Source organism: Brachionichthys hirsutus, chromosome 16 (assembly GCF_040956055.1).
Source record: "Brachionichthys hirsutus isolate HB-005 chromosome 16, CSIRO-AGI_Bhir_v1, whole genome shotgun sequence".
Taxonomy (NCBI): Eukaryota; Metazoa; Chordata; class Actinopteri; order Lophiiformes; family Brachionichthyidae; genus Brachionichthys; species Brachionichthys hirsutus.
The window spans coordinates 8,473,333-8,500,200 of record NC_090912.1 but is presented as its reverse complement, the minus strand read 5'-3'; the positions used below and the strand labels follow the sequence as shown (position 1 = coordinate 8,500,200).

General features: G+C 47.1%; 1 protein-coding gene across 1 annotated transcript in view; it reads left to right on the top strand.

Moving 5' to 3' along the window:
• Positions 1–25,476, top strand: part of LOC137905313 (protein sidekick-2-like) — a 76,375-nt gene extending 50,899 nt beyond the window's left edge. Inside the window, 41 exon segments of the mRNA XM_068749538.1 lie at positions 716–827; positions 1,020–1,210; positions 1,369–1,452; positions 1,564–1,758; positions 2,293–2,409; positions 2,645–2,812; positions 3,541–3,643; positions 4,456–4,632; positions 4,920–5,056; positions 5,729–5,876; positions 7,079–7,219; positions 7,516–7,697; positions 10,085–10,200; positions 10,362–10,557; positions 10,655–10,753; positions 10,848–11,039; positions 11,165–11,286; positions 11,770–11,879; positions 12,211–12,361; positions 13,818–14,055; positions 14,140–14,255; positions 14,329–14,518; positions 14,799–14,897; positions 15,025–15,219; positions 15,290–15,491; positions 15,586–15,689; positions 15,936–16,006; positions 16,084–16,219; positions 16,345–16,401; positions 16,878–16,979; positions 17,060–17,175; positions 17,302–17,488; positions 18,912–19,049; positions 19,655–19,837; positions 19,938–20,063; positions 20,160–20,324; positions 20,404–20,544; positions 21,520–21,536; positions 21,538–21,689; positions 23,930–24,059; positions 25,054–25,476. Of these exon segments, the coding sequence (XP_068605639.1) occupies positions 716–827; positions 1,020–1,210; positions 1,369–1,452; positions 1,564–1,758; positions 2,293–2,409; positions 2,645–2,812; positions 3,541–3,643; positions 4,456–4,632; positions 4,920–5,056; positions 5,729–5,876; positions 7,079–7,219; positions 7,516–7,697; positions 10,085–10,200; positions 10,362–10,557; positions 10,655–10,753; positions 10,848–11,039; positions 11,165–11,286; positions 11,770–11,879; positions 12,211–12,361; positions 13,818–14,055; positions 14,140–14,255; positions 14,329–14,518; positions 14,799–14,897; positions 15,025–15,219; positions 15,290–15,491; positions 15,586–15,689; positions 15,936–16,006; positions 16,084–16,219; positions 16,345–16,401; positions 16,878–16,979; positions 17,060–17,175; positions 17,302–17,488; positions 18,912–19,049; positions 19,655–19,837; positions 19,938–20,063; positions 20,160–20,324; positions 20,404–20,544; positions 21,520–21,536; positions 21,538–21,689; positions 23,930–24,059; positions 25,054–25,476 (6,029 nt within the window).
• The last annotated feature ends 1,392 nt before the right edge of the window (positions 25,477–26,868 follow it).

The window sequence follows — 26,868 nt, the reverse complement described above, 5'->3', positions numbered from 1 at the left end:
ATTCTATAGCTGGAGACTTGAATGACGTGATCAAATGCAGGGCGTCGAACCCATCAGCTGGGCGGCTCTTACGCTCTGCCATGTTCGTGAAGGGACTTTTATCGTTACACAGCTGTTGATTCCCTAAAATTGGCCTTTTAAAGGCTGTGATTCATAAGGTAGCACAAAAATAACAGTGATCTTTCAAAGAAATGGAAAAAAAAGCAAGGCTATAGGCTCCTGTGAGCCGCCTTGGGGGAAAAAAAACTTGCACGCTTACAAAAGAACTTGCGCACAATTGTGCTTCAAAAAACGTGGGTCAGCTCAAATGCATATGCGGCATGGGGGGGGTTGCTGATTGAGGGCAGTGAATCGATGGTTTGCTGGAGGCTCAGTGAAACCTGTGAGTGATGGTGCTGAATTGAATTGCCTTTTCTGTTTGTCTCAATTATGCTACATAATGGCTTCTAATACCCGGGCTAACGCGGTGCTCGGGAAACGCTGTGCGAACTGGGAAAAGGATCTGAAGCAAAGACAGGGGCGTTAATAGTTGGTTGACAGCATACTAGCTACTGGCTGGTGGCGGTGACAGATTGTCAGCCTCTGTGTGAAGATCCAGTCATGCTCAATTGACTGCATCAGCCAGATGTGCAGGCTTTAATGTGAGATCTGTGCAGTTTATAGATTTTTTTTTTTCTTTCTGTCTGCTTCTGTGCCTTTCTATTTTGTGCGATAGATGTGGGGGGACCCGCAGACCCCATTGCCCCGTCCATCATTGTCCCCCCAAAGAACACCAGCGTAACCATGGGGAGGAACGAGGCGACCATGGAGTGCGTTGCCAACGCGAGGTACTTTCTTTTTTTTTTACACACAGAAAGACACTGCTGCTGAGCAAATGCACACATTTAAATGCAAACAGACACGCATGCATTGTGATAACACTTCCACCTTCTCTCAGCCCTGCATCTGATGAATCTGTATTAAAACCTGCCTTTCCCTATCGCATGCTTTCTTCTCTTCTTCATCCTCTTCTTTTACAGACCCCTTGTTAAAATGAGTATTACCTGGAGGAAGGATGGGGTGGTGGTCAACACGGGGATACGAGATTTTGGCCGTAGATTAGTCATCAGCTTGCCTACAGTCGGAGATAGCGGCTATTACGAGTGCGAGGCATCTCTCCGTAGCAGCAGCGTCCCCTCGGCCACCGCCGGGGCCTTCCTGCATGTCCTTGGTAAATTACCCTCACATTTTTCTTTTGTTCATTCATTTTTTTCTTTTTTACCTCACTAATAGAGTTGATTTTCCATAAGAGATTTAATAAGCAGGCACAGGTGATTTGAAAGGCTTTAGTGGATCCATTGTCAAGCCTTTTCCCTTTTTTCGGAACAGAGTATCCTTTGTTGGTGAAAGAGCCACCGAGTCACATTAGCGCCGAGATGGAGAAGGTGGTCGACATCCCGTGTCAGGCGCGAGGTGAGTGCTGGCTGTCTCGAGCGAAGGTGCAAAAAGAATAAAGAAAAGGAACAAAGGGGTCGCAGTGACATGGGAACAAAACTAAAATACAATCCTCTGCTTCCTCTGCAGGCACACCGCAGCCAGACATAGTGTGGTATAAAGATGCAGTGCCCATCAGCCCAATAAAAATCCCCAGGTACAGGGTGCTGGTTGGAGGCAGTCTGCAGATAAATGGTCTCTTGCCAGACGACACAGGGATGTTTCAGTGCTTTGCCAGTAATCTCGCAGGAGAAATCCAGACAAACACCTACCTGGCTGTAACAAGTATGTTACCTTGAAATTGTTCAAAGCTGTCTTCACTTCTGCTTCTTAATTCTGCACATCTCTTCCTCTCTGCTCCCAGGTTGTTGGGTGTGTGTGTGTGTTTTTTTCTTCTTCTTCCTTAAATCTGTTCCACTGTTCTCGTTTCTAATCCTCGCTGCTCCCTCTCTCCGCCTTGCCTCCTACACCCGTCTATCTATATATCTCTTCACTTTGACAGATTTGTCACATTGGATGCTTGGGCAATTATTGGCTATTTTTGAATCACAGAAGGTGCAGGAGAAGCAGAGAGAGAGAGAGAGAGAGAGAGAGAGAGAGGGCGACCTGCCTTGTCAGATTCTAAAAGCTGTCCCCGAAAATGAGAGCTGACAGCCTCCCTTTTTTTGTCGAGTCTATTAAGCTCTCAGCTGCAGTCTGTTTTATTAGGGGGAAAGCTGTTTGTGTATCTCATTATCACCTCTGCCTCACCTGATTTTGTTTGCATATGTGTGTGTGTTTGTGTGTGTGTGCACGCGTGGCTGACCCCTTCCACCCCAGGTATTGCTCCGAACATCACGACTGGGCCCTCTGACAGCGCCGTGATTGACGGCATGTCAGTCATTCTGAACTGCGAGACCTCCGGAGCGCCTCGACCAGCCATTACCTGGCAAAAAGGTGCGCGTGCTCACAGGTTCTTACTGGGGGCTGATTATTTCCAATTTTGAGATGTCAAAGTTAGACAAGACCTTCGGATGCTTTTCAAAAAGTGGATTTTCTGCCTGTATGCTGGAGCTTCACTGCTTTCCGCTGTTTGCTCTCCCTGACATTTATCCGATAGTCTAATCTCTCTTTGTGCCTGTTCCTCTTTCTCCATCTCGTGCCATCAATCACTTTCTGCCTTCCCGTGCAGGTGAACGTGTCTTGGCCAGTGGCTCGGTCCAGCTGCCCAGGTTCACCCTGCTGGAATCGGGCAGCTTGCTGATCAGTCCCTCCCACCTGTCGGACGCTGGCACCTACACCTGCATGGCCAGTAATTCCAGGGGCATCGATGAAGTATCAGCTGACCTGCTAGTCTGGGGTATGACAGAAACTGAATTTTTATCACTTGCACCATCTTGCAAATAATGTTTTTTTGCTTTTGTTTCGCGGCACCTGTGCAAATAATGAGCCGCACAGTAATTCCTTAATAGTATAATTATACTATAATTCATTCCTGGACAAGGCACGTAACTCAAATCAACTCTAATAATAATGGAAAGAATTGCTATATATGTAAAAACACTGCTGTATGTAGCATGACCATCACAGTCCTCACTTATGACCCACTGTAAGTGTGTTTCTGCAGGGATCTCTGTGCTTGTATTTCTTAGGGGGGGGGCGGGTTCTTAGTGGCTCGCAGCAAATACCACTACGCTATAGGCTAAAAACACAGCGATCACATTTCATTTCCATCTTACACCTCTTAACTCCATCGGTGTCACGGATGCATGAAAAGCTGCAAGTGTTTGATTTGCACGTTTCTGTTTGAATTCACAAAAGGTCCGACTTCCTGCAGCGTGTTTATTTATTGCTTATTTTAATCTATGGCTTGTTTACTTCAGGATTCAGTAAGTATCTAATTTACTCACAACATATACTGTATATGTACTATGTGTGACCTGTTTTTTTGTACAGTAATTCTTTAAAGCCTTGCAAAGTGCTTTCAAGTGGAAATACTGTGTGATTCAAAGATGACAGTCGGCCCATTTTGCTCTGATCCGATGTTCAAACAGATCCCTGAATAACAACCTCTGTGTCCACCCACAGCTCGCACCCGCATCACCAAACCGCCACAAGACCAGAGCGTCATCAAAGGGACCAAGGCCGTTATGACCTGCGGTGTGACCCATGACCCCAGCGTCACCATCAGGTAACCCAAATCCACTGCAATTTTAGCTTTTGCTCTTTTTTTTAAAGCATGTGCATTTCTAGTAAATTCCACCAATAGATGTCGCAGATATCACAGTGATTCCAGGATGCAACCGCAGCCTGGCAATCAGGCTTTGATGTCAGTCGCATTTAATTAGTTTAGGAAATCTGCCGGAGATATCTGCGTGTTTATCCAGCCTTAGACGACCTCCCTTCGATTTTGATGCTGTGAGAGCCTGATTGAGGAATTAGTCCATCGCTACCCCTCGCTCTTCAGACAGTTTTGAGCATGATGGAATGTGTGTGTGTGTGTGCATGCGTCGGTCTTTGAGCGAGTGAAATGATATCTGTGGGGCCCAGTGATTAGAGTGCCTGCCACCTGTGGGGCCACGACATTGATCAGATCGCAGGGTAAACAGATGAATATGTAAACATCGTAATAACTTCAGACGGCGCCTTTAATTAAACGCAACACAGAGGAGCTTAGCTGGAAAGGCTGAACAGTCACGATTAATCTCAGGAGCTCTGAGTGTGTGCACATCTCTGTTATGAGTGTGTGTGATGGAGGGGTGGGGGGGGTCCCATATGTGCAGTTGGATATGTGGACAGGAGTGCGTGGAAGGGAGCTGTGCAGAGTTAAATCGCTTTGCCATAATCAAGGCTTTTCATCGGTGTCCGTCTGTCCGTCTGTCTTCTGCTGTATCACCACGAAACAGTAAGTCGATTTACCGTCACAACGCTCAGGGAGGCGCAAGCGCACAACGTGTGTGCGCACGTTGTAATCTAAAGCACACATGCACGTATTGCCTCCAGGTACATCTGGGAGAAGAGCGGCTCCATAATCGACGTGAGCACCTCGCCCCGCCTTCGGCTGGATCCCGACGGGACGCTGCACATCTCCCAGACGTGGTCGGGCGACATCGGAACATACGCCTGCAAGGTGACCTCAGTGGGTGGCAACGACTCCCGTAGCGCTCACCTCCGAGTCAGGTTTGCCTTATTTTGCATCTCCCCCCCTCCCCCCTGCCTTATCGGGCTGAAATTGTTCTCTGTTTGCCTCAGATTGGGGGACATGGTGGATGGATGTTTTCTCCGTCGCCGCGGTTTATCCCTTCTCTCCTCTCTAATCCATCAAATCCCCTAATATTTACAATGCAAGGCTGTCGATGCGACTGTTTCATTCTGTTATTTGGCGCCTCTCTTGTCTGATTCCATTTTGCTTAATCTTCTTCCTCCATGCGTGCATAACGCACACACACACATGAACGACTGTACAGGCAGCTGCCCCATGCGCCAGAAAACCCAGTATCAACTTTGAGCACCACAGAGAAGAGGACCATCAACCTCACATGGGCCCAGGCCTTCGATGGCAACAGCCCCCTGGTCCGCTACATCCTGGAGGTCTCGGAGAACAGTGAGTGTTTTCAGTGTCTTTCCCCATCAGCAAAGCGTCAGCGTCATCATTAACATTGCCCGTTGCTCAGATAAAGCATTTATTGCTCCTTGTTAGTAATCTTAGCAGCAATATTGTCACTTTATCCTCCCTGGAAGAACTCATTTGCTACCCTTTTTTATGACGTTACATTTCTGCTGTGTCCCTAAGGCGGTGCCCTCTCTTAACGTCTGCAGAGAGTGTAACAGCCAAACGGCCTCGCAATTGATCAGGAACGCCATCCTGTGTTGACGCCAATTTTCTTTTCACTTTATAAATTCAAAAAAGTTGGAATGCTCCCACCCATATGGAGTAATGCATTCACCCATTTCTCCTCGTAGCTCAAGCTAACTGAGAAGATGACAAGTCATTTAGAGGAAAATTAATCTGAGGATGCAGATGGGATCGGTTTTTTGGATAATTGAATTTCAGACCGATATTTAGACGGGAGCCCATGCAAAATAAATGACTTTTTTTTACCAGCTGCAATATCATGGCTGAAAATGAAACAATAATTGTTGGAATAAAGTTGAATTTTAATTTGAGCCAGCGCCGAGCTCTCAATAATGTAAATGCTTTCCACAAGGTCGTTCACTCTTTGCTCACTGCCTCTCATGGCTCTGCCTTCATGTTTGTGTGCGTTCTCCACCTCAGACGCCCCCTGGACGGTGCTGCTGGCCAACATAGAACCAGAATCCATCGGGGTCACAGTTGGCGGTCTCATCCCGGCTCGTTCATACCAGTTCCGCCTGTGCGCCGTGAATGACGTGGGCAGAGGCCAATTCAGCAAAGAGACTGACCGGTCGGTGTTGCATTCAGCTTCTTCTGCATCTACTGAATATCAGGAATGTTGCTGGTGCCTCTGACTCAATATGTGCGAGCACCATTTCACTTTGGCTGCCGTGGAACGCCCTGTGCTGTAACCCTCATCCAGGCACTTCAATAGAAAAGCCCTTGATTATTTCCTGTAAGTCTGCTTTGCTTTTTTGCTTTTTTGCTTTTTCCCCCGCCCGGTCTTCACTATTGTGGCACTGAGTGAGAGATGAGCCGGCTTCAGGAAGAAACCTTTTCGAGATAAACGTGTGAATAAGCTGAAATTGCACTTTGTGAAGACTTGATGAGTGCACTGACCCAGCGTCTTCTCTGTCCCTTCTATTAACTGTGTTTGCCCGAATTCAAAATGTGAGAGGCTTGAAAGAGGAAGAGCCTCACAGACTCAAATCTCCAGCAAATTCTATGGACTGGTAAAAGGAAACGGTCATAATTGTACCAGCACGCACGCACACACACACACACCATTTACACCTCCGATTATAGTTCTTCATGAGCGCGCCCGTCTTGCTGCAATCCCATCCGCAGCAATTAACTCCTTCGAACTGAAAGCCAACACACACCTTTATATGCCACCCACACACACACACACACACACGCACACACACGCGTACTACAGAGCAGGAATTCTGTTTCAATGTGCCCAGACAAGACCGCGCCGCGGGGCGGCGGGCGGGGTGGCAAATGAGTGTCACAGAGAGTGCGGGGCTTTTTTGAGGCATCTCTGGGCACACCTCTTTGATCCTAAACACTCTGCTCCATCTCCTCCAGTGCGCCGTGCACTGGGAAGAAATCAAGATGTCATCTTAAATTCACTTAAGGGAAAAGTCTGCCTGCATCTCTCTTTTCTTGTTCTTTTATATCTTTCTCTCGCTCCAGCTGTCTCACCACTGCGATGCCTTTTTTGATCCTTGACATGGCACAGCACGCCGTCCCTCGGCGGACGGCTTTATTGAGGGTGTGTGTGTGTGTGAGGGTGTGTTTTTGGACAAAGGCACAGCTACTCTTATTCCAACTTTCTTTTATGCTGTTCAAAAAAAAGCACAACGCGCAGGCTTCTTGTGATTTGATGTCTGATGATGAAATGGGACGGAAATATGCAAAACCTCCCGATAATGAATGCATGCTTTCACTCTTTGCCTCCTCACCTCTCTTTTCCTTTTGCGTTTCCAGCTTAACTCTCCCCGAAGAGCCTCCGAGCGCCCCCCCTCAGACAGTCATTGCGAGCGGTCGCACCAATCAGTCCATCATGATCCAATGGCAGCCGCCCCCAGAGAGCCACCAGAATGGCCCACTCCAGGGTTACATCATCAGGTATAAGACGGCTACGACAGGCCGACTCGTTTGGTGCCTGTCTGGCTGAATGTCATTTCTCCTTCTCCATTGCTCTTCATACATTCTTAATGCAGCATTAGAATAATTGGACCCAATTAAAGACCTTCCTCCCGAATCATCTGTATTCACCTCTCTTCTTGCAACCATTTTTTTTTTTAACAGTTCTGCATGACTTGTCCTCCATTACCGTTCGCACCTCTCTTCTGTTCCTATTTATGTCACTCTGTGTGGTCTGGCTCTCTCCTCTGTCTATTGATTATTCCCTCTGCTGCCAGGTACTGTCTGTCGGGGCTTCCTGTTGACTGTCAGATGAAAAACATCACCAGCCAGGACCAGACCAGTCTGCTCCTGGAGGACCTCATCATCTGGACCAACTATGAGATTGAGGTTGCAGCCTATAATGGAGCTGGCAGGGGCACATACAGCCACAAAGTCACTGAATGGACACTGCAAGGAGGTGAGGTTGTCTCTCACTGCTTTATATATCATATAGTGCACGTGCTAGACGGAGGGGATCCAGTTAAAGACTGTTTGCAAGCATCCTTTAACGTCTGTGGCTTGTATCACAAGATGACTTGACCGGGGTTTGGATATTCCATTTCATTACTCGCAGCATCAGCACGCTAGTCCCCCGGATAATGTTAAGCCTGCGGCATAAAACTTGTGACTGCTGGTTAATCCAATCATCTGTTTCACAGATCAAATTAAGGGTTGTGCAGCCGTGTTTTCTCCACGGCGCACTTTCTTTTAAATCCATTGGCAACCCTCAAAAGGTGATTCACACACGTTAAGAAAGCTGCTCGCTCTTGTCTGAATCAAAAGTCGGCATTCAGGCGGCGGCGGGGCTTTTAACAGAATTTAAGATGGCCATGTAAAGTTCTGTTTGCCTCTTTAGCGCTGGTGCTTTGTTTGTGTCAGGTTTACTGTAGTTAACGTCTCAATAAGGGCTGCAAAAATTGAGCACATACACGAAAAAAACATTTATTTATTTTTTAATTCTATCTAGGCTTTTGGTTTTATGTTTATGTTGACTTTCACCTTGCATATAATCGTCTATTGGTTTGATTGCACGTATTTTAGTTCCACTTCTGTGAACAACATCTATACTGCTATTAGGTTTCCATTGACCATCCAGAGAAATCTGCTCATTTCAGATCTGTTTTATTCTGCACAGAAATGACCAAGTGGGGCTACGCATCAGGTTTACATTTCGATGTTGCCATGGGAAGTTGCCTCGGTTGACTTCCTTTCTTATTGTACCTGCTGAGTGGTATAATTAGAACACGCGTTCTGAACTTTTCCTGGTGTCAAACGGTTATTATCTATTACAGCCAGCAGTTCAGATATCTGGCGTTCTCAATTCAGCTTTTCAGCGGAAGAACACCACATGGGTGACTGTATAAACCTAGCCTAATCTATAATGCACAGATTGGGGGTTGGAGATGCTCACATTAACGTACGTATCTGCTTGTCATTAAAATAAATATCGAGCGAAGGCTGTAGCAAATACATCAGCATTTAAAAATGGGTTAATTCATTCCTTTATTACTGGAATACACACATTTCTCTTTCTGCATTGGTGACATGCTAAGTGCTTCGTTCAGAGTTTAAGTTTCTGCTGCTAGTCTTTTAGAAAGCACTAGAAAGAGGACACCGCTCCTGGTTTAGATATGCTGCGCTGGCTTTCAGTTTGAGTTTAAATTCCTTTAACTTGTATATAAAGCTTTGACAGGCTTAACGCGCTCACGGATCTCTGAATCCCTGTCATGTTAAATCCACTCCATGAGCAGAGATACTCGACGCCAGACTCACTAAATATTCTCAAGAGCACTCGTCAGGAAATTGGGAGTGTTTCTGTCTCCCCCCCCCCCCCCCCCCCCCTCTCTCACCCATAGAGAATGATTGGATTTCTTTCATTTCATTTGATCACACAGGTATCAACTTTTTTTTCAACACTGGTTTCAAATTGGAGCTCATTTATTTATCTAGCTTTCATATTTGTCATCCTTACATGAACTTTAGGTTCTTATATTATCTCTATTTCTTTTATTATGAGCAAAGAGCTGGTTGTTTGTGTTTGTTTATGTATATAAAAAAAAAAAAATAGCTTCCATTTCTGTCAATTTCTTTTGGGATGGTTGACTGCAGAATAGAAGAAAAAAAACATCCTGCCTGGCACGCATTGTCATTTAAACCGTGGAAACTTCAGCAACCCTTTTTTGTGATGCCAGCTCATCAATCAGTTCATGCGTGGGCCCAAAATCAGAGACTGATTCACCTGCAGATAAACAAATGTTTGGCATTTGCGAAGAAGCGCGAGATTGTCACGTTTAATTACCAACACTTGAAAAAGCCTGGAAGGCATGGTAACCGCTTTATTTCCATGTCACTTGCCTTGCAGGAAATAAATTATCATTTCGTCACGAATAAGTGAGGGGGGGGGGGGCGTTTGTGTTGTTTGGCTCAGCTCCCGTTAATTGGACGTCTGCGTCACTCACCTGACGTAAGGACGAACCACGGCGCGCCTTTAAAGGCTTTCTAAGAGAATTAGGATAAGACAAGACCGACGCTGGCCAATCAGCGTCATTGATTCGTCGCTCCCATATTGTTCCACAGTGTTACATCAGAATCACGTGTGCGCTTCAAACGCACTGCTGCGGGGTTCACCTGGAAGCCGCCCGAGGCAGTTTGAGAGAGAGATAGTTTGATTGACATGTTCTTACCCCCTCAAATGAGCCAAAAACATTCTTCTCACACTGTAAATGTACATGTTTTCTTTTTCCTTTTATGTCCTATCTCCCGCCCCCTCTCTCCCTCTCTGCTTTCCTGATTCCTTTGGATCAGTGCCCACTGTGCCACCAGGAAACGTGCAAGCCGAGCCTGTCAACTCCACCACGGTGCGTTTTACCTGGAGCGCCCCAAGCCCTCAGTTTATCAATGGCATCAACCAGGGCTACAAGGTGAGCGTCCCCTTTCTGTCAACTGGCGCCCTCCAGTGGTGCAAGGCCGACTCGGTCAGGCTCTGACGGGATGCAGGGAAAGCCTGAATTTCTCTCTGGATCGTACATTTCACACATTTTCATCCTCCTTTACCCGCTCCTTTCATTTCATCCATTCCCAGCTCTTGGCATGGGAACCCGGCCATGCAAACAAGGTCTCCGTGGTTACGGTGCGTCCCAACTTCCAGGACAGCGTTCATGCCGGTCACATCGCCGGTCTCAAAAGGTTCACAGAATACTACACGTCAGTATTGTGTTTCACAACTCCCGGAGACGGCCCACGCAGCCCTCAGCAGCGTTTGCGCACTCATGAGGATAGTAGGTGTATTTCATTCTGAATATTTTACTTGGGCTTTGCAGATAATTGTCAGGCTGTCACTCGATACGTTTACGGCCTGCTTTATTATGTCCATAGCCCCTGGTGCTGTAGGACACCTCAGCTTCACCGACATCCTGGACACCTCACTGAAAGTCAGCTGGATGGAGCCACAAGAGAAAAACGGCATTCTCACAGGTAACCGTGAAAGATAATTACCCACCATTAACATATCCTCTGTCAATTTACGGGCGTTTTATGTGTACAGTACTGAATGCGCCATTTCCTCCAGGTTATCGAATCTCTTGGGAGGAGTTCAACAGGACCAATACTCGGGTCACTCATTATTTGCCTAACTTGACTCAGGAATACAAGGTGACGGGGCTCACCGCCCTCACCACGTACACCATCCAGGTGGCAGCCATGACCGCCAAGGGCCAGGGGCAGCTCTCCGCCTCCACTATTTCTTCCGGTGTCCCCCCAGGTCAGATAGTGTTCGGTTCATGTGGCGTACTAAGGACTAGAAATGGCAATGAGCAATCCCAGTTGCTTGTTGTGAAAATCTGAAATGCTGTTTAAAATGTTGCTTTCCTCCATCTTTTTCCAAAGAGTTGCCCGGGCCTCCGACCAATCTAGCCATCTCCAACATCGGCCCTCGCTCCGTCACTCTGCAGTTCAAACCTGGCTATGATGGAAAGACCTCCATCTCCCGGTGGAAGGTGGAAGCCCAGGTAAAACGCTTCATGCCCATCATGTCACAGTGAGAATGGTCTGTGTTTGTGTTTCAGTGTTCGTGATTTTCCCATTTACTTATAATGCAGGATTTAAAAAAATATATCTTGTAATATATGCATTCAATTCACTCACCAAAAATCACACTCAAAGGGGTCCGATATGAACTATCATGCAAAATGTCTCCTGGATCTGATCCAGAATGAGGTCAGGAAAAAATACAAAATGTTAACATTGAAAACTCAATTTATGGATTCAGAAATGAGTTAAAAATACACATCAACTCCGATTCGCTTTTGCTTTTCATGATTGGTGTATAAAGATACCAAGAACAATTTAGAACCTTTCGGGGATGATCCAGATCACCATGTGGACGGTGTAAATCCACGAGGGGAATGAGCTGCTTGGCGGAGGTCTGCGCTCTCTGAGTGCTTTTCTAGTTTAAGTCTTTCTCACGGCCTCGTTTTCTCTGGGCGTTTCAGATCGGTATCATGGGAGAGAACGAGGAATGGTTGATGGTTCATCAGCTGTCTAATGAACCTGATGCCAGGTCACTGGAGGTCCTGGATCTGAACCCCTTTACTTTCTACAGGTGAGAACACACACACACACACACACATATATAAAAAACGTACATCACAAAGTTGTTCCAAAGCGGAAAATGTGTCACTCTTTGCCTTTGATCTTGATAAAGTCGATCAGTGTAGGATAATCCAGGATAATAAAAGAATTCTCTGGATTTCCACTCATAAATGGATTTTATTCTCTGCATATACAATGACCTAGTTTCCTTTTGGGCATCATTGAAACCTAATATAATCTAATCTAAAGTAATATTATCTAATCCTTTCCCATTTCATCGCGATTTAACACCCCACCCTTCAATGATTCATCCACCACCTGCTGGTTTTCCTTTCTCACAGGTTCCGAATGCGTCAGGTAAACATCGTCGGCACCAGTCCTCCCAGTCAGCCCTCCAGGAAGATCGAGACGCTGCAGGCCCCCCCGGACATCTCCCCCGCCAACGTCACCCTGCGCACGGCCAGCGAGACCAGCCTGTGGCTTCGCTGGGTGGTAAGTCCTCACGGCTCGCTGCACGTCGGGCCTCGCTGTGTGTGTGTGTGTGTGTGTGTGTGTGTGGAGGGAGGGTAGTTATACGAGATTAGCATCAGCTTTAGATGTGGGTGCCCGTGTCGCTTTTTATTCAGACGATGCCTCTGCATTCTAAAATCCTTTTGAATTTGTCTGTCCGTTTTCTCCTTGTTCCTCGCATTGGTGTGATGGGAAATCTCGTTGGAACTGAGATGGGGAACTGCCTTTGGGAAATTAGTCGGATATGTTTAAGATAAGCTTTGTCAAGTCAGAGTTACGTAATTCCATTTCAGACAGGTGGACAATGCGCCCCCCCCGACTCGCGAATATCACCCTTTTGCTTCTTCTCTCTTCGACTGTTGAAGCCGCGATGAATACAGATGATCGCGATGATGTTTTGTGGAAACGGGATATGCCTTGATTAACGCTGCTCCCTGTTTGTCAGGGTTTCATTAAGGCTTGCGTTCTTCTCAGCCCAGAACTTAAGTGAGCTCACTTATCATGTTTAATTATGTGCGCGTGTCAGTGTGCAGAATGCTGCAAAGGGAAATGAATTCCTGCTGACTCGTACAGCGGTCGCAAACACCCACAATAACAAAGTTTTGCAAAACTCTAAATTTCAACATGCATTCATTCCTTCATTCATTCGTTCATCTTCTGACCCGCTTGGGTCCGTTACCGGGGCTGCAGGTCATGCTGGAGCCTGTCCCAGCAGTTAGCGGGCGAGAGGCGGGGTACATTCTGGACAAGCTGCCAGTTCATCGCAGGGCCACACATGGACAAACATTCACACACACACACACACACTCATGAACAATTTAACCCTTTAAAGCCCGCCCCATGAAGTAATCATCATGAAAATAAGGTCTTAATGGAACCTGCTGACAAATTTGTCCAAAAAACATATTTCTTTTAATAAGTGCTTTAATTTATGTAACTTTTTTGCAAAATCCGGATTTTTTTTATGGGAAATGCTGTTGCATGCTGCATGTATCAGCTTTTTTGGGGAAAACAAATCTATCTTGAAAGGCCAAGTGTATCAAATATGATACGTTTGGCAATACTGTAAAGGGTTAATGTAACCGATTTGCCTAGGCTGCATGTTTTTGGTGGTGGGAAGAAGCCGGAGAACCTGGAGAGAACCCACGCAGACACTGGGTGAAAAACATGAAACCTCCTCACAGAAAGGTCACAATTCAGATTCGAACCTGTTGTTGCTGAGGCAACAGCGCTAACCACTGCACCACCGTGCCGCCCCTAAATTTCAACATCATTGTTTTAACTTTTTTTTTTACCCATATTGCTTCTCAGCGCTCCTGACAAGACGCCTCTGTTCCAAAATTCAACCACAGGACTTATTATTTTATTGCAGTCAGTAATGATGTCACATTTGATTATTTGAGCCAAAAGAATAAACACAACAACAAAATGCTTTTAGCCTCTTCCAGAGTGGGAGTACAATGGGAATCCAGATCTCGTTGGCTACCGGGTCCAGTACTCCAAAGCCGGGTCTAAAGGAGGTGTCCTCTCCCATGTCATCATGGACCGGCTGGAGAGGGAGTTCACCATCGAGGACCTGGAGGAGTGGACGGAGTATGAGGTCAGAGTTCAGGCCCTCAACGGCATCGGCTCTGGGCCCTGGAGCCAGCCGGTCCATGGCAGGACCAGGGAGTCCGGTAAGGACGGAGATGCATTCACACACATGCCGGACACGCACTGAACCATGCAAGTGGACTAAGCCGCATCCTCGTCCTTCTCAGTGCCCTCCAGCGGCCCCACCAATGTGTCTGCTTTTGCCACCACCTCGAGCAGCATCCTGGCGCGATGGGGGGAAGTCCCAGAGGCTGATCGCAATGGACTCATCTTGGGATACAAGGTGTGAAGACTTGAAGTGAGATCATACACCCATCTGAGAAGGTGATTCAGTCAGTATTCCCCATGTGTTTCAGGTCATGTATAAGGAGAAGGACTCAGACATGGCTCCCAACTCCTGGGCCGTGGAGGGCAACACCAGCCACAGCGTCCAACTGAGCGGTCTGGGCAAGTATGTCCTGTATGAGATCCAGGTCCTGGCCTTCACACGCATAGGGGACGGGAGGAGCAGCTCGCCTTTCATCCTGGAGAGGACCCTGGATGACGGTAAATATCTGCATCCGAAGAGCTTATTTACTCCCGCCACAATCTGTAAAATTATATTTTCACCAGGCTGAGCTTATTTTGCTTGATGCTCATAAATTTGGGCGGAGAATTTTATTTAAGTATTATTTTATCCAATGGCTGAAGTGCTTTCAGTATTAACCTTCCTATAAAGGCATGCATGAGGCAATATAGAGTTTTTGTACAGTTAGTTTTTATAGCAAATTCCATTTTCAAATGTCTCCTTGCTGCGTGACCTGATCGGTTGTGTAATGTGTGACAGTGCCGGGCCCTCCGGTTGGTATACTCTTCCCAGAAGTCCGAACCACATCAGTCAGGCTCATATGGCAGCCGCCTGCACAGCCCAATGGTATTATCCTGGGTAAGTCCACCAAATTCCTGTTAACGTGTCAGAAGTTATCACATGAGAAAGTGTTTAGGTATTGCTCTCTTCGCCTTCCTTTCTGTTCGGGCGTGGCTTTTAACCTGACACTATATTTCCCTCTCAGCCTATCAGATCACGTTCAGGAGGAACTCTTCCAGCAGCAACGGCGCCACCGTCGACGTGCTGAGCCCCAGCGCGCGGCAGTACACGGCCACTGGGCTGAAACCAGAACTGGTTTATGTGTTTCGCCTCACCGCTCAAACGCGCAAGGGTTGGGGGGAGGCGGCCGAGGCTTTGGTGGTCACAACAGAGAAAAGAGGTACGGGCAGAGTGAATAATTCACCTCTAATGTACGGTTCTAAGAGTTAACATCTTTGTGTCGCCTTCAGCGCGACCACAACCGTCGAGCCGCCCCGTTGTGCCGCAAGAGGAAGTCCAGGCCCGCAGAGTGCTTCTGTCCTGGGAACCCGGTAGCGATGGCCTGTCCCCGGTTCGCTACTACACCGTCCAGTACAGGGAGCTGCCGGACAGCAACTGGACCGTTCATTCCGCATCCGTCAGCCATGAGAGACACTCCTACATCCTGGACAGGTGAATATCTGATTGTGTCCTAATTTATTTATTTTTTTGTACTATTGCTCTCAGAAAACAGGAAGCCATTGGGTTCCTTTCTCTCTTTTTAAAGGTTAAAACCATTCACTTCTTACCAGTTCCGCATAAAAGCCACCAATGACATCGGGGACAGCGAATACAGCCGGGAGAGCGAGGCTATCACAACGCTGCAGGACGGTGAGAACCGCAGGCTGACCTCGTCAGAAATGGACCAAACACGTCGCCGTGTGCAGAAACACGCCTCTACATCGATGCTTTTTGACTTCTGGATTATTATTTTTTTTCCGCCGATGCTTTTTGTCCCGCTCGCGCGTGTGTGTTTACTCTCAAGCTGTTCTCCAGCAGACTGTTTGAATTGCATATCACACTCCTCAGCTGTGTTGTACTTTGGAAATATGCATTTATTTTTCCTATCCTCTCCAGCCCCAGATAAAGCCCCGAGAATTCTGTCCGTTACGCCTCACACCACCACGTCCGTGCTGGTCCGCTGGCAGGTACGCTGTCGGAATACTGGCGAGAGTAGCATTTAGACGCGGGAGCTAATTCTGCTTGTGTTGCAATGTCTTTGCAGCCTCCCTCTGAGGATCACATCAACGGAGTCCTGTTGGGGTTCAGGGTCAGGTATCGGGAGTTGCACTACGACAGGATACGCAGCTTCACTGTCCGCACGGTTAACAGTCCCTCTGCCAGATGGGCTGATCTTACTGGTGAGTTTCCTCTCCTCCTCATTAACCACTTCTGGGGGTTTTTTTTATATTATAAGTCCTACATGATATCGCCTCGTCCCAATCTTAGTCTTGCTAACCCTTCCTACCCTCCATCCAAACTCCAGCCCCTTACAGCATCAGGAACTTAAGCGAATCCTCACTCACTCAGTACGAACTGGATAGTAAGTCTTGCATCTCTCCCGCTGTGTCTCTCTTCCCCTCCGCTCTCCATCTGTTTGCCTGTCATCTGTCGAGTTGCGCTTTCACAAATGGCACCATTTGTGTGGTGATTTACACCAAGCGCACGTTGCACCATCCTCCCGCTCCGCCGTGAGCGCTCAGGGCCCGCCGCTCTTCCTTATGTGTGCATAACTTACGTTTCTCCATGCTGCCCTGTCATTATTTCAGTGTGTTTGCTTTCTCTTTACTGCATGACAAATCTTCCCTGTGTCCCCAAAGCAACCCCACCTCAACATCGCCCCCCCCCCCCCCTCCGAACTGAATTCCACCCTTCATAGTTTTTGTTTGATTTGTGCTGTCGTCTTTACCGCGGGCAGCGCTTTGACGGTGCTGTCTCCCCGGAGTAACTTCTTTTTTTTTGCTCTTTCATCCCGACTGTTCTGTTGTAACGATGCGGCGGGTCATTCTCTCCTCGCAGATCTGAGTAAACACAAACGCTACGAGATTCGGCTGAGCGTCTACAACGCTGTGGGGGAGGGTCCCAGCAGTGCGCCACAGGAAGTGTTTGTCGGAGAGGCTGGTGCGTTTCCTCTCTCCTCACACTGAGGTCATATGAAGCATATTAAAAGCATCGCAATTCACACTCCGCTCCCATCCTAGTCCCGACATCCCCTCCCCAAAGTGTGGTCATCCAATCCTCGACTGCCACTCAGCTGGATATCACATGGGCTCCTCCTCCTCTGGATGCTCAGAATGGGGACATACAAGGCTACAAGGTAGAACGAAAAGCTTTTCCCCGCATTGCTGCAAATCAGTCAAACTTGCGTCACGCGTTCCGTATATTCATATTGTCGATGAAAAGCGTTCATTCTGCACACTGACTTGTTTAATTCTTTTTATAGATCTATTTCTGGGAGTTTCAGCTCCAGAACGAGACGGAGCGCCTGCGTACGCTGTTCCTGCCGGAGCTCGGGGTGAAGCTGAAGAACCTAACGGGCTACACCACCTACATGATCAGCGTGGCAGCCTTCAATGCTGCAGGGGACGGGCCCCGCTCCCTTCCCACTAGAGGGCGCACTCAGCAAGCAGGTCAGCTCTCCTGTTATTCAAATGTGGTGGGGGGGGGGGGGAAAGCAAGGACATTCAACACCGTCCCAACAGGGACAAGTTGCAGCAATGCCTCCCCGTCAACAACACGGCGTAGCATTTCACAATCTGAGGGTTCACATGTGAGTTATTCCTCTTGGTGTTCTCCCTCTCCACAATTACACTTTGGGATTCTAAAATTCCAGTGTCGTGTATATCTCAAGGCAAGCCCCCTTCTGAAATCATGACACAAACTGTTGTTCATCTCAAGTCAGTGTGTCGCACAAAACTGCCCAAGAGCTGAAGTTCAAGCAGCTTCAGAAGAGTCACCGGGAAATTCAACAATTTACACGCGTTCATCTTCATGCTGCAGAAGACATTGTCTTCCTGGCTCCTCTACCCGGATGTGACATGAGGGTGGGAACTGGGAACCCAATGACAGCAGCTCTGAGTGAGTGCGGGCGACACATGCAGATGCACAAAAACGTATGTGTTTGCCAGCTAGCTGCCCCCCCCTCTGTGGTTTCAGCACAAGAATGGGTTTACAGTATTACTGCCTCTTGTATTTTCTGCTCCCTTGAAGACTGTGACATTGACGAGGGTTACAAAGTGCTGAGAACTTAAAAACACAGCCAGGAATGTTGACTCTCTGCGCCACAGGGTGTTTGGAAGCGAGCCAACATAAGCGTTTGTGAATTTTTATGTAGAATGTGCAGTGAAATCCTGAGCCTCCGCCGGATCTGGCCTGGTTTCAGCAGGCATAATTCTCACAGCTCCTTTTTCAAGGTCACAGAATCGTTTTATATCAACTTGGAGCTTTTTTTTTTTGTGACGAGACCTATTTTTACGTGCACAAAACATTTTATTGTTCCTGCTGATACCGAACAATGAAACTCTTGTCTTTTTTTTAAAATTGTTTTCAGTTTTTCATCCCAGTTCCATTTCATGCCATCTAGTATAACTTTTTCTTTTTTTTCTTTTATAAATATATCCCATTCCCTGCTGTCGACTGCGAGATCTGTTTTTGGAATTGCTTCTGTTTGTACCGATCCAATTCAGCTTTTTGTTGCCAATTTATTCAAATATATTTGGATTTTTATTTTCTTTTTTTTTCATGTTGGATTGTAGAATTTTGGAGCAAATGGGAGAAAGTTGCTCCAGAACTATCTTTGCATGTTGAAATTGTTCTAATCTGTTATTACAGCTTCTACGGGACGGCCTAATGTTTCTTGGAGAGGGGTGTCGCGAATAAATTAAACACATTTTGCTGAGATTCAAATTGCCTGCTGTGTAAGCGCCATAAATAAATTATGAGGGAGAATCTACAAATGTCGTCATGAATATGCATGTAGCCTTGTCCAGACTGCTGCTTTTGATGTTGAGATCCATCTGTCACTGCCTCTTGCCTTGCTTTCCTCACTGAAAGCTCCAAGCGCTCCCAGCTTCATCCACTTCAGCGAGTTGACCACGACTTCGGTCAATGTGTCCTGGGGGGAGCCCAAGCGAGCCAATGGCATCATCGAGGGCTACCGCCTGGTTTACGAGCCCTGCACTCCAGTAGATGGTGAGAAGCAAACTCTGCCTGAAGCCTGATGGCCCTGCCATGTTTAAACATTCCTCAGACAGTGATTTACAAACTCTTTGCCGCCATATTCTTTTTTTTGTATTTGCTCGCGCCGCTTAAGGTTCTTGCACTAATCTGTCGCAGATGTGTGTAGTTTCCTGAAGTTAATGTAAACGGCACGACTGATAAACATATGTGTGGGAATGCCCTGGTGAGACTTCACAACTCCATCCGTCACTGAGAGAAACATGGGTAATAGCTGACTAAAGCGTGGTTGCCTCGACTAGATTGTCCAGTAATTGGGAGCAGAGGTGGGATGGCGAGCCGGGGCTGCGGTGGTCCCTAGGCTATCCGCTAATAGACCCAGGCCGGCGCAAAAGCGAGCAGGGCAGAGAAGACAGTGAATATTAGTTTGTCTGCCATAATAAAAAGGTCCCAGTGTCTCTTCCTATCGGCCGTCTGGAGATACGCGTGTCTGTAAGAGTCTGTGGGTTCGTCTTCTAACTTTAAATTGAATGTTGCCCATGTAATTGTGTGTGCACAAAGCTTTGCCTATTTGTCGCTTGTGGAAAGCAGCATCTAGAGTCTTAGTGTTTTCCGTACAGACTCCTCTCCTCGCACTCCAGGTGTCAGTAAGATAGTGACAGTGGATGTGAAGGGCAGCGCCCCCCTGTGGTTGAAGATCAAAGACCTGGCCGATGGCGTCACTTATAACTTTCGCGTCCGGGCCAAGACTCTCACTTACGGGCCCGAGGTGGAGGCAAACATCACCACCGGACCTGGAGAAGGTGGGACTTTTGATGTGTCGCTACTTTATTGTGATGTCATCAATAATACTCTTTACTCATAGGGTGGAATTTTTCTATCCGTCATTTGTGTCTACCGAAGGATCCCCGGGGCCCCCTGGAGAACCCTTTATTTCTCGCTACGGCGCTGCCCTCACGCTGCATTGGACCAGCGGCGATCAGGGCCGTGCACCCATCACACGCTACGTCATCGAGGCCAGGCCCTCTGGTGAGCAGGCGCTTTTGGCTTCTTTGTGCGGCACTCGCATTTCCTTCGGCTTTGATTGGCAGGAATTTCACTCGGCTTTTCACGCTTCCTGTGTAGATGAAGGTTTGTGGGATATCCTCATCAAAGACATCCCTAAAGAAGTGACGTCCTACACTCTTAACCTGGACATGCTCCGAGAAGGGGTCACCTATGACTTTCGAGTCATTGCGGTCAACGACTATGGCTACGGGTCGCCCAGCGCCCCCTCCCCCTCTATATCAGGTATGTTAAACTAAACAATGCTTGTTTTATTATTACTGCTTTTATTACTTGTAATGACTCAACTATGTCTCGTTTTCAGCCCAGAAAGTGTCGCCATTTTATGAAGAATGGTGGTTCTTGGTCGTAATTGCTCTGGTGGGCCTCATCTTCATTCTCCTGCTTGTTTTCATCCTCATCATCCGAGGCCAGAGCAAAAAATACACCAAAAAGGCAGATTCAGGTAGGAAGCATGACGTGTCTCCCGAAACTCACTGCTGATGCCTTAAGCGTCTCCATCCGGAGCGGATTTGCCATCTCCCGGACAGCGATTGCTTTTTAATGCTTGCGCATCCAAAGGTAATTTTCAACAATTGCTCGTAGTATCAGACAAATTGCCTCGTTTTTCCTCAATCTTGTTTGCCTGACGGGGGGGATATTCGAGTAAAGGTTACCGGTGAAAGAGCAGAAACAGGCGAGTGAATGAACATTATTGTTCGCATCTAACTGCAGAGGGAATCAATACTGGGATAAATGGCTTGGCAGTGGTTTAATGCTCAGTTCATTAGTCAGACTGAGAGTAATTATATAAATACAGCACTGCAGCAAGGAGCCAATTTCCATCACTGTGAATTATCCCAGGTGACATTGCTGCTCCCAGAAATTCTCTATCCTCACAGTGAGGTAGCGGCAGTTGATCAATGTTGGTACACTTACTGTTAATACATCATTATGGTTGGCACGTAATCTCGGCGGGGGGCATTGAGGGCTATTTTTTTTTTTAAAGCTTCGCCTGCTCCCCCAGCAGCGTGGAATGGTCAGTAGAGGAGTAGAGTGGTTCAGGCACAGATCAAGGCTTTGTAGCTTTAGCGTGATGTCAGGGTAACCATGGTCAGTAAGCGGGGGGGCCTTGGTGAGACGACCTTAAACGGGACTGTGTTTGTTGGGGGACGCAAAGCAGGCTTCTAAGCCCCTCTTGACTCCTCCCAAACTTTTCTCAACCCCCTGAAGCCGATCTGTCCTGCTTGTGGACACTGAGTCGGACTGACAACAGATGATGATCTCCTGATCCAATCAGAAAGCTGCATTTTATTCTTAGAATTTCCATGTGGCCTGAATGTATTGCAAATTTGTAGCATTATGCTCAAGGTTGACTCAAATTGAATATGTGTTTGATTGAGGGCGATGAGTCGCTTATTTCATCCCTAAACCCACGCAGTGTTGTCCTCATGCTCTCTCTCCAGGAAACCACGGCAACTGCACCGCTCTGCCTCTGAACCACGGGGACATGGTGCGCCTCGACGAGGGCCGCTTTACGGCCCTGGAGCTCAACAACAGGCGCCTCTCGGTGAAGAACTCCTTTTGCCGCAAGAACGGCATCTACACACGGTTGGTCGATCATTGCTAGCGGGCCGCAGGTCACATGTCGACACCCGGTCGTTCAGCGTTCAGCGTTCAGCTTCTTGTTGCGTTCATATCCTGTATGCAAAGTTGTCCGAGTTTCCTCTTGCCATGCGGCGTGTTGCGCGCTACCGACAGATTTAATAATGTGGTGCTGTGTGCGTTCCCCTTTCCTCACAATAGTCTCAGTTGAGCCAAATCGAGCCTCGCGTAGCTCAGCTGCTGATGGCACTCGTCTCCCGTTCCCCTTGTTGATATTCTGTGTATGTGCAGAGCAACAAACTTGTGAAAAAAGGACCAGCACAACACCAGCTCATCAGCATTCACCCTCATCTGTGTGCGCTCTTTGTCTGCCCATCACACTTTAAACAAAGGCTGCTTGTGGGTCAACGCTGGTCGTTTGCTTTTGGTCTCTGGCCCAGAGTTTCTTTTGAGTTCAGTGCTCCGGGATGCTATCTCGACCGTTAAAGCACAAACAGCATTGCTATGAGGACATGTCCTTCTATCCATCAAATGGACTTAGCTCTTTGGAAATGTTTAGGTAAGCATTAGATAAGAAGAAATTCTCAAACTCAAGCAGTATGAGGAGTAAAGGGAATGTGCTTGCGTTGATGTGGGGGTAAAAGTCTGCAGCCCAGGAGCCATGGAAAGTTTGGAAGTTCAGAATCTACATCGACAACCACAACAAAAAATATGCACTTTTTTGTTGCGGTTCATGCATATTATGATGGGATGTGCTAGAAGGGGTGTGTTAAGGGCCGATGAGTCTTTGTTTTCTCCTTGACCATTGAGGCCATCAAGGGGGATCAAAGGGCCTCGAGTTGCTCCTTTTATTTTTTTGGAAGTGCTCCAATCTGCTTACACACTGTTTGCTAATGATCTGTGGTCTAAAGAGGAAGAGTGGGAGGGCTCCCCGTGGGATATTTGAAAGGGCGAGGGAAAGAGGGATGAGTTAAGATAAGGCAAGGAGAAATATACAGCGCTCCTAAATAATTCAAAGCTCACCAGCATTTTTGGATTTGTAGCGGAGTCCACCGTCCCTCCCTCACACTCCTCTGCCGCCACTTTGATTTAATTCCAAGTTGATTGTTTTGGGGGGGGGGGTGTTCCTTACGCTGTACCCCCACTCACTTCCCTTTGCCATGTCACCCCTTTCATGGCCATCATGTTTTCAGATCCCTGGTTGTGGTATTCCTCGTGATTTCGCGCTCCCATATGTCTCTCTGTGATGTTTTAATTTGAGGGCATGTCAAAGTCATGCCTTATCATTGACGTCACAGTGTCTTTCCTCTTCTTTTCTATTTACACCATTTCCAGATCGTTTAAACATTTTTGCATTCATGACCGAGCAAAACGCTTCTGTTAATGCTCCCTTAGCCCGCGGTATGTTATGAGCCCATTGATGTGAAAGCTAGCGGCCCATTTTTGGCCGCCTGGCCATCCGATTCAGTCTCGGCAGACCTTGAACAGTCATTACTGCGGAGAGAAAAGTAAATGTCTGCACAGATGCTTCTGTCCGCTTCACTTTATGGTTTTGATGACTGGAACCAAAAAGAAGCAAAGGGTCTTCTCACTTGACCTGCACTCATAAAAGAACTGAGCTTAAGGCTATATGCTTAGCTTTATGCTTAGTCTCTGTCATTCAGCTATAATCACCTCAAATAGCCATTTCATGGAAATGCTAATATGTTTTTGTGCTGGATTTTGTTTTCCGCTTCTCTCGCAAAGTTGGGGTGACAGAATTGAGTAGTTGCTATTTTATTAAAAAGGCTATTGCAATACATTCTGAATATGAAATTATGCCAGGTCATTGCATCATGTTTAATGGCTCATCATTAATCCTGCATGCGCCCCAGATGGGCAGTGTTGAAAGGGGATATTTATCATTCTCCATTAAGGTATGAAGACAGGGAACAAATTAAGTGCTCTTAATTGCATAAGCATTGCAGTGTTAAAGTGTAGTCCCCCCTAAAAAGAGGAACTATATCAGAAGCTGCTCGCCATGGCGTTGCTATTGCAGCGCCATCTTCGTCCGTGTGCACTGGATCCATAATGATGCAAATCATGTCGGTCTTAGCGCAAATGTTTTCTCAAAGAAGTTATAAAAAAAATTAAAATAAATCTGCTTCATTTCCCCAAAATGGAAAAGTGATTGCAATAACATGAATCCTTTTTTTCTTTAACTATTTGCATTGTCTCTCACACTTCATCCGTTCTCGTCTCTCCAGGTCTCCACCAAGACCGAGTCCTGGAAGTCTTCACTACTCTGACGAAGATGTCAGCACAAAGTACAATGACCTGATCCCAGCAGAGAGCAGCAGCCTCACTGAGAAACCCTCTGAGATATCTGACTCTCAGGTACTTGTAGCCCAAGCATGAAACAAGCAATGAGCTCAAAAGTCCTCCAAAGTGAAAGAAAAATCTGTTTTGAAACTTCTAGATCCTTATTTTATTTGTCACAATCATTGCTTGAGTTGATAGCAAAAATAGATAGATGTCCCATTATGAATCTCGATTTCCAAACTAACTGTTGGGATTGGCCAGACATGACATCTCTGGATGTTTGGTTCTCCCGTGGGAAGGAAGCGTGGGGCTGATTCTCATGTCTTGAAAAGTCTTTACGACTGATTCCTTTCCCCTAAAACAGGAAACATTGCATTAATCAGTGCTGCTGCATCTCAGTGATGATCGGAACTGCTCAGTGTTTTTGGAGTGAAATAGGGAGGACAAGTAAAAAAATTAGATCAAGATCGAGAGGTCAGAAGTGATGAGGCACGATTTGCAGCAAGCAGAGAAGCCGTTTGTGGAGCATCTGTCTTCCCACAATCTCAGCAATTCTCCCTGGCCAATTTATTCTGCTATACCTGCGCAACCACAACGCTTGTTCAACCCAGTTTGAACATGCGCCATAATTGTAGGAGACCCAAGCCGGCGTTATTTGTTTCCCCTGTCTGGCCTCCTCCGCTGTTTACCTGCCACTTGTGCGAATGAATTGTCTTTCAACGTCTGCTAAGTTGTTGCAGCTCAAAAGAGCAGCCGATGTGCAGGCACTTATCAGGCACGCACAAATGTGGAGTGTTTTCTACGCGACTCGTTTGTTCTGCTGCTGTTTGTGTCCCGCACTTTCGCACGGCATGCTGGAAAGGTGACAGGATTCACCCACGCAAAGCGTTCGACAAATTTCACTTTAACAGGATGCTTCATGTCGTAGCAAAAGCAAAAACAAATCCTGTGAATATTATCCGTGCTCATTTTTAGGACTCACTTGTGGACACTCGTAATATCCGTGCTCCAGAGAGCCTGTATGTGCCTCCTCCTCTTTTTAAAACTCTGCTTCCTGATTGGCTTACAGGGCAGCGACAGCGAGTACGAGGTGGATCAGAACCGGCAGAAGACCCACTCCTTCGTCAATCACTACATCAGCGATCCTACGTACTACAACTCCTGGCGGCGGCAGCAGAAGGGCGTCTCTCGCCCGCCGGCCTACGGCTACTCCCAGCCCGAACCTCTGGCGGAGCAGGAGTCCCGGCAGCAGCCTCCACCCGTGCCCCCTCTGCCCCCTCTCGTTCCCCAGGGCGCCCCATCCCCACAGCCCCAGGTCCAGGGCCAGGGCCAGGGCCAGGCCACCCTGTTTAGGTCTAAGGGAAGCCGGACTCCAACCCCATCCTTGCTGTCATCTGAACCCCCCAGCCAGCAGAGCACCCTATACCGGCCCCCCAGCAGCATGGGATGTGCCGCCCAGACCCCTACTGCTGGCTTCTCCTCTTTCGTTTGACACACAGCTCTCGTCCAATAACAACAGGACCACTGAGGACGAGTCTTTGATTATGGTTGTTGCTGGCATCATTTATTTGTTCTGTCTCTCAGACAGACTCTCGCCCGATATTAAGCATTGCGGTCATCTTGATTAGTGTTTCCTCCTCTGTGAAGAGTGTGTTTGTAGGAGTGCGTGTGTTGAGCATTATGGCTGGTTAAATCTATGTGGTGTGTACTTTATGAAGAGACAATCATTTGAGCGTATTCACACGTCGATGTATTTGACGGCACGAGAGAGGTTGTGTGGAAAAAAAAAAGAAAAGCTTGTTTCAAAAACACTGTATTATTATTTCATACGAGAGCTTTATGGAAAAACAACCTTTGACGCAGACAGAGAACGGACCACTTTGAGTGTCGGGGGGGCTTTGAATAATGTGACGTTTGGAAGAAGGACTAACCTGATCAGAGGACTGGACTCTTCTTTCTCTAAAGAGGCCCCAGGGCTCGCTTTGCCTAATCACTGACGGAACTGCATTACGTGTTTGCTATATGTACTCGCCTCATATTGTTTACCAGATATTTATATCAATCAGCTTCAAGCGAAACATTTTCAGAGCGTTGCTCGTGTTACGGATCACATTAAAGCATTGTGGCACATTCATAGTCTTCTGGGGGGGGGGGGGGGGTTAATTGTGTGCTACGACAACTTTCTAAACGCACGTCGGGCTGCTTTTATGTTCACTGAATATGACTGACGAGCAAAAGCACAACTCTTCTTGATATGAATACTAATATCCCATAATAACCTCGTCACGTCATTGTGCTATAAGGAGCTGCCAAACGGAGAACAAGAATGCGTTTTCGAGAATATTTCTGAAATGACTCGACGAGGTCGCAAATTTGGTTTGTGGACAAAAGTGTCGGGCTATTTGTCACAACTGTGCCGACCTTCAGCCGTCAACGACACGACGGACGGCGGTACCTCCTGTACATGAACTGAGCCTGCCTGTGATCCTCGTGTTACAGTGGAACATGGTGTTGATATGCTAAATGTGTTTTAAAGCTCACTGTACATTTGAATACATTATATCATGATGGTTTGTTTTCTACAAGACTTTTGGATATGCTGGAGCTCCTGAATTGGACATTGCTGTGCTGAGGGCGGACTTGTCGTGTAAAACAAAAACCCAGCAGAGTCCAGAATATCATGTTTCAAATTTCCAACGTGAACACCACTGTATACATCACTGAGCAAACATTATGGACCTGTTCAAGGTAGCTCTTTAAATAAATTATTCTATTTTGTAGTCGCTTTTTAATTGTGATTGCCTGTTCATTCAGAACTCAAATAGAATTGCAATCAGAAATGAGCCAATAACGTAAGCGAAGGAACCTTTGGATCTGTAGTTTA